General features: G+C 42.6%; 1 protein-coding gene across 1 annotated transcript in view; it reads right to left on the reverse strand.

Annotated features, from left to right (window-relative positions):
• The window catches only part of fat3b (FAT atypical cadherin 3b), a gene marked incomplete at both ends in the record, with an annotated part of 116,406 nt that extends 100,873 nt beyond the window's left edge, over positions 1–15,533 (reverse strand). The window contains 5 exons of the mRNA XM_084074202.1: positions 662–860; positions 3,866–3,984; positions 11,617–11,818; positions 11,991–12,125; positions 12,591–15,533. Of these exons, the coding sequence (XP_083930328.1) occupies positions 662–860; positions 3,866–3,984; positions 11,617–11,818; positions 11,991–12,125; positions 12,591–15,533 (3,598 nt within the window). The remainder of the gene's footprint in view (positions 1–661; positions 861–3,865; positions 3,985–11,616; positions 11,819–11,990; positions 12,126–12,590) is intronic.

A 15,533-nucleotide genomic window follows, 5' to 3' on the forward strand; every position in this document is an offset into this window, starting at 1 on the left:
TGTCCTGAATGTCCAATTGTCCATCTTGTGCAGTGTGGCTGTTAAAAGCCCATAGAATTTACAGTTCGTCCACCAAAATGTCTCACAATGCATGGAAAGCATTTGCTCTACGGAGCACATAATGAAACCATTCATCAGAGTCACCTAAACAATCAGAGAAACGGTTTAGTTGATTTCATTGCTTATTAGGCAGTGCGACAGAAGTCCTGACTGCTGAAGCCTATACTCCATAGTACAACAGTGTCGCTTGCGAAAAAGAACAGATGTACAAGCTGTTCTTTTTGGCAAGCTAGGCCCTGGTGTGATAGAGTATAAATTAAGCTTAATGTTGCTGACAGAGAGTATTTACTATTTCATAAGTAACAAGTTCAAGAATTATTTCAGGTTGTCTGTCTGTCTGCCTGCCTGCCTGTCTGTCTGTCTGTCTGTCTGTCTCACCTGTTTTTTTTTTTTTTTAAAGATTTGTTTTTGGTAGTTTTTTATTATTTTTCATTGAAGAGGGACAGGGAAAGTAGTCTGACAGGAAGAATGGGGAGAGAGATGGGGGGAAGACATGCAGGAAAGGCCGACGGGAACGGGACGCGAACCCGCGGCACACTGCTATTAAGGATTTTCAACCAGGGTGCCTAGACCGCGACGCCACGGTCTAGGCCTGTCTCACCTGTTTTGGCGTTGATAGAGAAGAAGTTCTGTGGGTTTCCAGCAGTGATGCGGTAGCTGAGGCGGCTTGGTGTGGCGGTGAGGTCAGGATCCTGTGCTTGGATACGGATGACGGACACGTCTTTCGGGGAGTTCTCCATGACGACTGGGTGGTAGATAGGGTCAGAGGTCAGGGGAGCATTGTCATTGACATCCTCCACCTAGAGGACGAAGAGAGAAAGAGAGAGAGAATGGAAGAGTGAGTGAAAGAACTAAGAAGAAAGAGAGAGAGAGAGAGATAAAGAGACAGGTATAGGGCTGTGACTATCGATTATCTTCGTGGCGATTATTCTATCAATTACTTTTTCAATTAATCAAATAATCGAGAAACACGTTTTTGGGTTGTTTTTAAATATATATCAACGAATCAAAATGCAAAAGTCGAATAGATTGTTTTTATAAATCACTATCAATTAGTCTGATTAAAGGAGCAAAAAATGACTTATTTTCTATCAATTACACACCCCATGAAGCCTTGATTTCATGGATTTATTTTTGTTTTTGTGGCATTCCTAAGACAATAATTTGATGACCGTGTGTATTTCCGGTAGGAGACACAAATAATCTACTTTGTGTCTCCTACCAGATACAGTAGCCGGTAGGAGACAGGAATCAAATTATTAGTTTAGGAATGTGACAAAAACAAAAAAGAATCCATGGATTCAAGGCTTCATAGGGTGTGCAATTGATAGAAAATAAGTCATTTTTTGGGTGAACTCCTCCTTTAAACACTTAAGATGTATTTCATACCTTGTCGTACAATGGTGTCTTGCAAACATTGCAAAGAACTACAGACTCACAATGTGTTGCATCGTGACGCATTGTGAGCTTGTAGATCTGCTATTTTTGCTATAATTAAAAAAATATAAAGAAAAAAGTTGAATCCTGCAAAATCCCAAAAATATATATAATCGATTACAAGCTCACAACACTTTACGATGCGATGATCTGCTATTTTCACTACTTCTTAAAAAAAATGTTCATGGAATTCCTTTGATTTGATTAATTTCTTCTGAAAAATGGTTGACTTTAGATACTGTGCTCTGGTTTGACCACTACTGGTTGACAAGTGGTACTGCCGGAAGGTCAAAATGCAATATTTCCCCTGGACAAATAGGTGTATTCTATTGACTCATTGGTAAACATTTCAGTGAGAGACCCAGGTTCAATGTCCTGGTAGGACATGAACGTTACATAGTGTAGCTTAAATGTAAACATAAGAAAGGTATAAACCTTTTCTTTTTTTTCTAACCAGTTTAGATACTAAGTTGGTCCTGTTTGGAATTAACAGAAAAAAGAAAAGAAAAAAAGGGAATTTCTTATAAAACTCAATGTCATGCCTGGACTTGTTTTTCAACCAGAAGTGCATTTGTATTATTTGAGCTGACAAATAAAGTGATTTGACACCCACATACTGTAAACCCCCATACTGAGTGGGTACATCGCTGAACAGAACTTTTTTGGGAAAAACTGCCTGAGGAAATAAAAAGAGTCAACTTTGTATGTTGTGTTGACACTTTAAAAACTTTTGAGAACCAAAAAGCGCTAGAGCTTTACTCTATAACTCTGTATTAAATTGTGTTTTTTGCTGTTGTTGTTTTTTTCTTCCCTTTCTTAATATACTGGACATCATTGTTAATTTATTTGATTGGAGTTGAACATTGTTTGTGAGGTGTGCGGAGTCTGCCGGGGGGGCTTTATTATAACATGTCATGGCTGATTGCTTGTGTTTTATTGGTTTCATTTTACAGAATTCTGAGTCATTAAGAAAAGTGCTATTCAAACCCAGCTGTTATTATTGTTGCAATGTGCTACCAGATGGCAGGGAGGGATGAAATGTTTCCCTATCCATTAGAATAAAATACTGTGGAAAAACAGAGCATTCCTCTGTGAATACAATAGCATAGTAAGATCTTATTACTACCTGCATGGTCTACTTCTCTACTTGTTTTGAAATAGCCATAATATTTGGGTCAGTTTAACTGAAACACTTGTCAGTTTCATGCACATCCCCCTATGTTGGTGCTGAGCCAAACTGTAAAACAGAAGTTCATCCATTTTCAACCTTGTCTTCATATAATTCATCCTCACTAATGTTCATTATGAGATGGTACCATTTATATCTACTCTGTGTCTCAGGGGTCGGGTATGGACAGTTCAGAAACCTGCCTACCAGTGACATCATCGATAGGCAGGTTTGGTGTTTTATTTTATTCTAAATATACATAATTTTTATGATTTTTATTTTAGAACAAGCAGGTCATCTTGGGCACTACAGTACAATAAAATTAATACATTTCAGATGTTTTGAACACACATTATATGCTACGGGCTATTCAGTCCAAAATAATAGAGCAACATCGGTCATTTACTGTACAAAGTTCTCAGTCCGTTTCTCCACGGTGGCAACGTCCACGCCACAGCAGTTTTCCAACAGATATCCCACAGATTCACTTATAATAGGTTTGGTCATTTCAAACAAGATTTAAAACATAATTTAATTTTTCTTATTAATGCAAGGACAATGGATTCAATTTCAATGTATTATCTTTCCATTACGAGAAAGGATGCAGTTTCAATTAGCTTGGAATCCCCTTCGATGAAGTAATTCGTGGGCATGTTTCTGAACTGTCTACAGACGATCTCTGAGACAGAGCAAGTAGACAGAATTGGTGCCATCTTATAATGAGCAATAGTGAGGACAAAATATATGAAGATAAGGTTGTAAACGGGTGAAATCCAACTTTAAGTGGTTAATGTATCACTACAACGAGTACACAACTGTGACTAAGCTTTGCTGTCAATTACTCAAAGTCAGAGTATGTGCATGGTTAAATGAGGCTATTTAACATTCTCCACACTGTAATTTTAGGATAACCAAAACTTTTTGAACCGTGCTTCAAATCGAGCATGGCATTAACAACATGACCAATTTTTGTCCTTGCTTTTTTCCATTTCCTTAGGAGTCTACATGAGGATTCAACTGTGACTAAGCTTTGCTGTCAATTACTGGGAGGCAGTACAGAGTATGTGTATGCTTAAATGAGCACAAGGTACATGGGACCTGAGGTGTCTTATTATTTTGGATTATACAGCACTTGTTTTAAATGTGCCAAATAAATACATTTCAATAGGATTGGATTGGATTATAATGCACATACTGTACCTGAATGAAGACATCAATGGAAGCCGAGAGTGGGATAACGCCTCTGTCTGTGGCACAAATTGTTAGCCAATAAGAGTCTTTGGTCTCACAGTCCAGGATGCCTGCAGTATAAATCACTCCTGTGGGAGCCAAGAGAAACATGTTGTTGTTTTAAATGTAATAGGTATTATTTATGTGCCATGTCCATTGCCATATGTTAACAATAACGTAGGACTTACTGTAGGAGTAAGATGTCCCCCATAACTTATTAAAGATTATATAGGTATGTTTACTGCACATACCGTAAAACAGTAGGCTGCAGTACAGTATATCGTCGCTGTTGGATGGAAACCTTGTATGTCGAAAATGGTTACTATTCAGGAAATGTAAAAATGAATCTGTGATCCAATGGATCCAATGTAGTTATTATTTAGTCACAAGCTCTTATTAATACTTTTGATTGGTTACATGTTTTATAAAATGTAAAGTGTACATGTAACCAACAGGATCCTGCTCCTGTATCTTGTGTCCTTGCTTACTGTAAGTCACTCTGGATTAAGAGGGTCTGCCAAATGCCTAAACTGTAAACTGTAAACTGTACGAGGGAATACCAAGGGTGAGCGAGAAAATTGCAGCCAGGAGAATGAGCCAAAGGCATCAAGAGCTGCCAGCCAGCAAATTGGTGCTGTGGGAACCAACACACGGGCATCGGTCACGAGGACGTCCCACGCAAACATACGTGGATGTACTCAAGAATGCTGCAGGAGCCCAAAGTACCAATGAACTAGCCAGATGTATGGAGAACCGGGATGACTGGAAGCGACGATGGAGGGCTCGTCTGAGGACGACCTAGAGAGAAAACCCACCGATTTTGGGGAAATAGCCAATCTACAAGCCCACAACATGTCGCACTGCAACAAGATCAGCTATTTTCGCTAGTGACACTGTTGTACAACGAAATAGGACATCAATTTACTAAAAAAACACACACACAAAAGTTGAAATATGGAGATACAAGGTTTCTGCCTGACAGCGATGATATGGTAGTATATAGTATATTATGGTATTGGGTGCGTGTTAACAGGGGAAAGTGTCCCCAACAGAAAGCTCAGCTTTAAGGGCTGGACACAATGAAGTACTCCAAAGGGAATAAAGAAATGCAGTATAAACTTTGTGTTCTGACTCCAGTGACATTCACAGGCATTAGCGGCTGCCGCCACTCCAATCACCGTCAGCCTCTCTAAAGATAATCACAGCTGACCAAACCCCACCTACTGCTATTCGCTGAGTACAAACCAGAGACACTCTGAATGAAGTGCACTGCCTAGGAACCAGGCAGGCACTACATACAGCCAGGGATGTAATGATCTATTCTACTCAGTAGCAAGCAGCAAGCACTGACACATACACAAGAATTCTAGCAAGAAAGACTTACACACATTCACATACTGTGTATATACTATATGAACATGCACATTACAAACAACACACACCTATGGAACTTCCTTAAGGAAGGTGACAGCTGAGGTGACCTCTTGTGGTACACTTTGGATGACACTTAGATTTTTCTTTCAAAATATTCTCATATGTTGAATGTACATAAAGACACGCACGCACGCACGCACGCACGCACGCACGCACGCACGCACGCACGCACGCACGCACGCACGCACGCACGCACGCACGCACACACACACACTTTGTTTGAAATGAGTTTTAGGGGTTGTTACGGTCAAGGCTACACACTAACAGCATGGAGGGATGCGAATATGTCTCATTTCAAGTGTATACAGGCACCATAGCAATATAACAATGTATTTTTTATATTCGCAAAGCGTGCAAAACATCCTAGTATGAGATGTGAGATGAAACACAAATGTAGAACTGCAACAAACAAACTAGACATGTTGGATAGATGCAAACCTCTGCTGCACAGTGCAATCTTCCACGGTGCATTCAGACTTTTGGAATATTTACATTTTGCATTTCAGGCTTTTACCTGACATTCTTATCCAAGGTGATTTATAATGAGTGAGCTGATAACGGGATTCACTCTAACCTCTGAGGAAGCCTTCAATCCCCACCACTCCTGGGTCTGATAATTTGTAAGCCATCTTTGAAGGCTAAATTTCATAGATTATGATTGCTGATAATTCTAACACTAGGCGGCTGTTTCTGTATGATATGTTGTCACCGTACTTTGTGCTTTGCCATTCATAAAGAACAGCGTTATACAATGGTTCATCTTATTTTGAGTAAAAGCACTGCTAAATAAAAGTCAGTGTTGATTCCTATTAACACTTAGGGGATTGCTTGGCCTGTGAGATAATGACCCTGATTCCCTGTTCACTGCACTGCACAAGGTACAGAGTGCCATGATGGCCCCTCCACTTTACTGGGGGTCACTCAGCCAGGACCACCAGCGCATCAGAACGTCACGCACACAATCAGCAGGAGTGTTGGCACGTGTGTGTGTATGTGCTTTTGCATCCACTAGAATCTGTTGCTAGTCTTGTCATGTCTCCCACAGCAATTGCATGGCAAAGGTGGTACCTTATCACCAATAAGTGTGCGTGTGTGTGTGTGTGTGTGTGTGTGTGTGTGTGTGTGTGTGTGTGTGTGTGTGTGTGTGTGTGTGTGTGTGTGTGTGTGCGTGCGTGCGTGCGTCCGTGAGTGTTTGAAAGCAGTGACTCAGAGCTTCCAGAGTGCATAGTAAAGTGTTAGCTTGTAACGCTGTCGTCCTTGACCATGTCCTTTTTCAAAGCTCATCTCATCTCTATCAGATGACTCGACAGAGGCGGTGGGAGAATGAGAGTTGCCCGTTTCAAAAGCTCTACCGGACCGATAGGTGCTATTCTGAGAATTCAATATTAATCCAACTTGACAGTTTCCATTCTCACCAACGCACTTCAGAGAGCGAACATATACTAAGAAATTATGTGGATCTCTGAAACCACACAGAAAAAGAGTGGCTCCAAAGTGGATCTCAGATTTGGCTCCAAAGTGGATGTCAGACTTCATGGGACCAGCCTGTGTCGTCTATGACATATCTATGACGTATGAGTCAAATTTGGGGAAGGTTTCAGTGCAATCACTTCCCCATTGACTTCAATTATAAAATGAATTCAAAAACCTTATAAAACATACTGTGAAAAAACACAACTAGTGGAGATACTTCTGTGGCCTACTAGCAGCATGCATGCGATGTTCGGAGCTGATCGGTCTAGTGGTTTGCGAGATTAGCTCTGGATAGAGACACACACTCAGAGACCCCGTCATAGATGGATAGCCTCTTGTAGAGTCACGGCATAAAAACGTTGAAGGATCATGACATGGTTTTTTTGGGGTCTAAAAGTCTCTGGCACACCGGTGTTTGCATCCATCTACCATGTCTAGTACCTAATGAAGTTGATTTCTAGGATGCCGTTTCAGCAGCTCCACCAGATCATTAACGCCATTAATCAAGCAATCAATTGCAAGCTAATTGGAGGGGGGAAGAAAAAAAAACATACACTTCTCTGAATTTTGGGATAGGAATGTAGAAGTCTGTTTGTTATGCCAAAAGAAAAGAATATATTAGCTTTTAAGAGGGTGTCTGTGTACTTAAGGAATGCTTTATCCTGACTGTGACAAATCCCGCCGCCAGCTTGCGCAGTCCCTGCACAGTAAAATCTGTAGTGTTCATTTAACTCAAACGGACCCTCACAGGGTCCCTTTTTACACTCACCGAGTTATATCAACACTCTGAGTTTAATTGTGTAATAAAGGAACACTGGTTTCTGACAGCATTCCAATGAGAAATTGCTAGGATTGCTTTAACCTCCATAAGCAATGACAAGAATACCAATTTCTGTTCAAGTGCCGGAGAGCCAAGAACTTAAAGCCGAGAAGATCCCGTTTCTTGTATGATAGATATTGCCTGTGTTTTCCTTCCACCCACGGATGAGTCATTGATAATGTCTCAATTTGAACATGTACAGCAGGAAGGAACCATGATACTAGAAGCAGTGGTGGATATACAGTACAGTACTCAACTCCATGCAGTACTTGAGTCAAAGCACAGATACTCCTGGTTCAAATGTTACTCAACTACAAGTCAAAGTTGCTCAGTCAAATTGTGAATTAAAGTACTGGAGTACTTGCTTTTAAAAATACTAAATATCATATAGTATTAAAAAGTACAGTGCTTTTTTTCAAAATACTTAAATACATTTTCTTTTTAAGCCATTCAAACCGGGAAAGCATCTGTGTCATTTTAGATTTTTCAAAAATGTTCAAAAATAGCAGATGTACAAGCTCACAGCGCGGCACAAAGCGACGCGCTGTGAGCTTGTATAGGTGGTATTTTTGAACATTTTTTAAAGTGTGACTGAGAACTACTGATTTAGAAGGCATTTGTAGAATCGCCCTCAGGTCTTAATGGGTATGCATTGCTGTTTTAAATTTAAGATTTTCCAGAAATGATAAGAGTGCAAATAGTGACACGTTGTGAGCTTGTAGATCTGCTATTTTCACTATTATTTGAAATAGGGCTTAATTGCTTTATTCATAATGTACTTTTTCCCTTCCGAGAAATGTAGTGGAGTCAAAAGTACAATATTTGTCTTTGATATGTAGTGGAGTGAAAGTAATCCAAAAATACAAGTAAAGTACATATTTACTTAAGTACAGCACTCAAGTAAATTCGTTACTGTCCACCACTGAATAGGAGTTACAGATTTCATCCTGACTGTACTGTAAAACACATCCTGTACTGTACTGTAAAAACAAGTACAAAACGAAGAAAGTGAAGTTTGTTATGGTTATCTCATAGGAAAAGCGGCTTGGGTCAGAAAAATAACAGTAAAAGATCATTATTTTCTTTCTACTTCTCATGTATCATAGGCCAGGGGTTTTCAAACTTTGTGTGCCCAAGGTAACACCAGGGCAAGTCAGAATCTCAAGGCACACCTGTATATCTGTGAAAAACAGTTTCAATAACACATACATTTTTATATATACACCTTGTTCCCCATTCTGATACTTGGTTTGAACCGCAGCACAAAATTGTCTTGCCTGAAATAGAGGAACTGGTTGGAATAACGTGTTCCTTCCACGTGCTACGTCCTACAGGGGAAAGAGGCGGCCTGCTCACTCCTCATGCATTGAAGTGGGATAAAACATTTAAAGAAGAAATAAAAATGAAAAGAGGAGCAGTTGGAGCATAAATGATAAAGTGGCCGGTGAGTGTATACAAGGGTATATAATTTGTCTCTATATCGGGTAATGCACACAAAGTAATACTGTAGTAAACAATACAAATATTCATAACTTTCGGTATAGTTGCATACTGTATACTGCATTAATAATGTGTGGTTGTTACTAAATCCCAAAAATACCTAGACTTGTCTCACAGCACACCATTTAGGAGCCACTGCCATAGGCTCCCAATTGCACCGTCTTTCTCTGCATTTGCACTTCATTTCCTGTCTGCCCTCTCCCTTCTCTGTTCTGCTCTGGCAAGTGGTCTGATTTCCCCTGGAAAATCCACACTTAACAGTTGTCTCTCTGGCTCTCATCCTGTCTATGTGGGCTTAACTCTGAGGTGAGTAGTAGTAACAGAACAGTTAGAGGGGACCACTGAGAGCTGTCTAGGAATCACTTCTCCGTCGCTCACAGTCTTTCTCACTTGCACAATGTCTCAGCTCAATGAAATTCAACCATAATATTGGCATCGCTGTCAAAAAAAGTAATATTTTTTAAGGCATTTCTGTTTCACTTTATATGGGGCAGTGAAGGGAGACAGAATATAGAGATAGCGAGGAGGAGATGACATGCAACACTGGTCAGTGTCCATGGCAGGACATTGCAGTTACTGTATGTGGTCAGGTCAGTCAGTGCATTAGCCATTTAAGCCCTACTTCGTCATACGACAAATTGCGGAAAAATCGTGTTGCATTACTGCTCATTGTCGGGCTTGTAGATTTTGTTATTTAAAATAGAAATTGTTTTTTTTTTTATAATTTAGGGACGCCAGGTTGAAAGAGGTTAACTGTCTGAGGTTAATGACCGGTTGAAGTTAATGTCACAACATTTTATAGAATGACAATACAGCCAGGTACTGTACCTCAAAACAATACAGAATTAAATGATTGGGCTATAGATGAGTTATGATAATGCTGTTTTAAATCTCCATTCATAATAATAATGTCTGTCTTTGTCACTACCCACCCCCCTCTATCTCTCTCAACCGCTATCAATACTAATTAACCTAGTTGAAAGTCAGTCAGTCCAGGCCACCATAATAAATCAGTACAATACAGAGTAAAATCATTTGGGGCAACCCGATAGCCGAGTGGCCTGACAGTGAGTCCCTGGTTAGATTACCGGGCCGGCCGGATTATTTGCTGTCCCTCCCCTTCCCTGTCTCTCTACACTGACCTATCGAAATAAATCAGAAATACAAACAAATGCGTAAAATGACTAGGCTGTGTGACAACTAAGCCCAGTAAAGCCTAATATTTGTAACCGTGCTATCAAACTATGTTTTCGGATATCTTGTTGATTTTACAATTTTCCTTTATTTTCCACCTTTATATCCGCAGATGAGAAGAATAAACTAAAACCGACGTTTTGTCCTATTTTCTGCCCTGGACTTTCAATCAGTTTATCCCTAACTGAGTTTGTGAATCAACGCCCATTCATTCCCTCTTCAAAACATCATCCTGACAGTTCTGGAGACAAAGGCTCCATAGCAGCTTTATATTACTTTTTGTCCTGGATCAGCAGCTTTTCAATAAGTCTGAAGATTCTTCAATACTTTGCAGCTGAAAGGCAGGTGGAAAGCCTTGATCAATGTTATGCGAGCAGGACCGGATCAGTTGCACTGGACAGCCCGGGCCCAGACTCTAGTCTCCTTTTACTGTAGCTGACATGATGCCCTCATTACATTAATGATGTCCCAGAAAACAGAACCCACATGAGAACCTCCACCAAGTTGCCAACACACAGTAACTCTGACTCCTCTACCTCAACACGCTGTCTCGTCCCTCAGAAACATGGACGCTGCGTAGACACGGACAACAGACACAGACAGACATTAAGAAACTATAGCTACATACAGGGACTCAGACAGACACGGACAAACTCTAGATGCAGACATGGACAAAGACAGACACGGACAAACTCTAGATGCAGACATGGACAAAGACAGACACGGACAAACTCTAGATGCAGACATGGACAAAGACAGACATGGACAAACTCTAGATGCAGACATGGACAAAGACAGACATGGACAAACTCTAGATGCACGCACGCACGCACGCACGCACGCACGCACGCACGCACGCACGCACCCACACACACACACACACACACACACACACACACACACACACACACACACACACACACGCACAAATGCCAACAGAGTGCCACTGCTTCGCCTGTTGCTTTTGTCAAAAGATTCTGTTGTATTTCGGTTGTTGTTTTTTTGTTTCTTTTTCTTTTTGATGGGTGAAAGTGTAAACAGAGTGTGACAGGGAAAGAATTGGTGCCCAAGGACAAAATGAGATTGCAAGAAACACAAAACAAGTAGGCTCCTAAGAAACTGAGTCATGCATGGGGGGGGATGCTGTATGCAGCAGCATTGGCTAGATTATTAGTTCAGATTGCTTGTTGTCTGGAGTGGTTAACAATAAATTGAGCCGCTGATTTTCACAGCATGATACGAGGGAAGTATTGGATTTTCACTTCACGTAAACAGCCTCCGAATTGATCTTGTGTCGCACCTGTTTCTTCGTCGATGGTGAAACTGCCCAGCCCGCTACCTCCTTTGACAGAGTACCTCAATGAACCATCCCTTCCTTTGTCATCGTCATTAGCGCTAACCGCCAGTATGCTGGTGCCCACTCGAGAGTTCTCCTTCACAGAGCTTCTGATGGCGAAGTCAGAGAAGTACGGCGCATACAGGTTTTCATTAACATCCGCCACCTGTGGAGACATTGTGAATCAAATATTTTTGAGACAGGGGGAAAAGAAACAATGAGTTGTGCTGTGCAACCATATGGACAGACAATGTGTATGTAGGCATTGTGCGTGCGTGTGTACGTGTCTGTGTACATGCGTGTGTGTGTGTGTGTGTGTGTGTGCTTGTGTTACACACCTCCACCTCGACGGATGTTTGAGAGCTGAGACTGGGAACTCCTCCGTCTTCAGCCAGTAAAGTTAAGTTGTAGAACTGCTGTTTCTCATAGTCCAGCTCTCTCCCAATCCTCAACACCCCACTCACTGAGTCAACCTGTACAATGCAATGCAATACAATGGTTATGGTACACTGATGATACTGCCGTTACACAGAATGAAATTGAATGTAAAGTTTTCTCCACACAATAAATTACTGCACATGTACAGTATTGCAGTGGTTCCCAAATGGTGTGCCGTGAGACAACTCCAGGTGTGCCTTGGGATTTTGTGACAATCACACATTATAATTGCAATATATACAATATGCAAAAAGTTATGAATTATCTTTTAATTAATTATATCAGTATCACTTTATGTGCCCTCATTTCCCAATAGAGGCAAATACCATACCCTACAAAATATATTTTACCACTTTTAAAACCACTGCAGTATAGTACAATGCATGCAGCAATTATTTAAAAAATTAAATTACATAAAATGTCAACACTGTCAATGCAGGGAAACAACACACGCAACAGTGAAACAGACAGTAGAAACTGAATGTTCATCTATCACCCACCTCAAAAGTGCCATTGAAGTCATTCACCAAGAAGTATCGGACCTGCCCACCGGGACCCAGATCTGCATCCTGAGCGTCCACCCGGGTGATCACAGCTCCTGGTGGGAGATCCTCCAGCACTCTGACATTGTAGCTGCTGGGGATGAAAGTCGGGGTGCAGTCATTGATGTCACTCACGGTGACAGTCAGAGTAGTCACAGAGGACCTTTGTGTGCCTCTTTCTGCCTTGTCCCTAGCCTCAACCTTTAAGCTGAATGTTGGGACGGCCTCCCTGTCCAGCGGGCTGGCCACAAACACGCCTCCGGTGTCTCTGTCTATGCCGAATTGAGAAACGCTAGTCAGCAGCGTGTAGGACAGCTGTCCATTCTGACCCGCGTCTTGGTCGAACGCAGCCACAGCCACCACCTCCGTGCCGACGGTGGTATTCTCTGCAACGACGGCAGAGTAGCCCCCCTGAGAGAATAGGGGATCGTTGTCGTTGGCATCTTCGATCATCACAGTTAACAGCCTCCAGTTGGACATCTGTGGGATGCCCTGATCATAGATGGAGATATTGAGGAGGTAACGGTCTGTTCTCTCGCGGTCCAGCGGCTGCACTAAGCTTATCAAGCCGGTCTCCATGTCGATATTGAAGCAGGTTTCTTTGTTACCGTCAGATATGGAGTAGAGGACACGTCCACTGAAACCTGTGTCACTGTCTTGCGCCCTCACCTGAAACACACTCGCACCTGAAGTGAGGTCTTCCCCCACGAGAATACTACTGGGCAAGGCTTCAAACTGCGGGGGCTGTTCGTTTGCAGTGAAGAGGTCAGCGTAGCCCTCATTCATCGTAACCTTGGCCATAGCAGAGGCTTTTGCAAGCATCCTCTCCGCTAAAAGCTCAGCCACCATTGTTTCCTTACAGCTGAATCCTCTGGGTGGCATCCTACCCCTCGCAACAGACACATTGACAAATGTGGGTTCAGACATGATCTCTCCGTCTGATGCCACTACTTTCAGGTTGAACATACCACTTTTTAGATTAACCGTGGCTAGAGACCGCTTCAGTGCCAACACCCCGGTGTCAGACTTTAGGTTGAAGTAATCCAGTTCGTTCCCTGATAGTATCATATAATTGACCATTCCCAGCTCGTCTATGTCTACTGCTGACAGGGTGAGGATAATTTGGCCAATGGGGAAATCTCGGGCTATCATTCCTCGGCAAGACACCTTCTCAAAAAGCGGCTGGTTGTCGTTGACGTTCAGCAGGCGAATTGTGACACTAACTTCACTCTCCCTTCTGTACGGCGAGCCCCAATCAGAGGCCCGCACCGCAAATGTGTAGATATCCACAGAGGACTCATAATCTAGCTCTTTAATGATCCTCACCTCTCCCGTGTCCTGGTCAATGTTGAATGGCAGAGACTGCAGACCAGTGATTGTGTGGGTTACACGCCCATTGTCTCCTTTGTCACTATCCACAGCAGACACCACAAGAATGATGGTGCCCAGTGGCAAACTTTCGTTGACGACTATGTCATAGGAAGACCTGCTGAATGCTGGAGGGTTATTGTTGGCATCCTCTATGGTGATTCTGACCTTTGTTTGCAGCTGACTAACAACATCAACCACCTCCATATCCACAACCTCCTGTGATATTGTTGTCAGCCATCTCGTGGTCATAATAACACCGGTCAAAGGGTTAATATCAAAGTACATGGGATCTGAGGGAACGCTGATGCTGTAATTAACTCTGAGAGGCTCAGGGGAAATTTTCACCAATCCTGCAATGGTGCCTGGTGGTGCTAGCACACTCAGCTTGGCTTCATAAACATCTTTTTCAAATTGCACCGACACAGGATCAGGGTTTTTCACCAACAATTGAACAACCTCTACATTGGAATATTTTGGAGGCTCCCCCCTATCTTTAGCCTGAAGCGTTAAGTTACAACCATAGGGGAACTTATCCCAATCCACAGATTCAGACGTTTTAATGCTGTACTCGTTACTTTCAGGCAATCTGTCAACCACAAACTGTTCCAATGGGTCACCCTCAATGATAGCCACCCACTCTATATCCCCGGATAGACCCTCATCCCTGTCCTCCACAGTCACCACTGCATAGGTGGGATCCTTGTCCGACCATGACGGCATGGTGGCATTTGCACGGAGAACAGGAGAGAACTTGTTGACCGGCTCGAAAATGAGAAGCAGCTTAGCGGTGCTACTGACGCCATTGTTCCCATAGAGTTTCATGCCTCTGTCGACCACCTGCACCTCATGTTCAAACCTGTCCTGTTTGTCCATTCTGGGTCCACCAGTCAGGGTGATCACACCACTGGTTGGATGGACAGCGAAGAGCTCCACCCTGGTTTTGAAGAAGTAGTAGAACTCTCCGTTAGAGCCTACATCTGCATCCGTGGCTGTTACACGTCCGACGCTGGACCCCAGAGACGCACTCTCTGGGATAATGAAGGAATAGGAGGTGGGGGAGAACAGAGGACGGAGATCATTGGTATCCAGGACCTTGATGAAGATAGAGGCCAACGCCTCTAGGCCTCCTTGGGCAGATGCCTTCACAGTCAGCGTGTAGTTATCCTGGACTTCTCGGTTCAAGATGGCCCCACTGGCCCCACTGGTGCGTATTCGGAGGAAACAAAAGTCTCCCATTACGAACTCCTCGGCCTGGAAGATTCCCTCATTGTCTCCAGACTCGATGGAATATCTGATGTCTAAAGAGCGAGGTGGCCCAATAGTGATGCCCATCTTTACCTCGCTCCTGGCGTAGGTCCTACCTGCAGAATTCTCAAAGATGGAGGCATTATACTCAGGCTGTGTGAAGAGGAGGAGGCCAGGTATGGCTCTGGGCTCTTGTAAGAACTGGGCTTGGATTGGGAGGAAGGACAGTACGAAGCAGAGGAGAAGAAGCAGCATGATGCCCTGTGACTTGTGCCTCATCACCAT

This window comes from Gymnoscopelus microlampas (assembly GCF_963454915.1).
Source record: "Gymnoscopelus microlampas genome assembly, chromosome: 12".
NCBI lineage: Eukaryota > Metazoa > Chordata > Actinopteri > Myctophiformes > Myctophidae > Gymnoscopelus > Gymnoscopelus microlampas.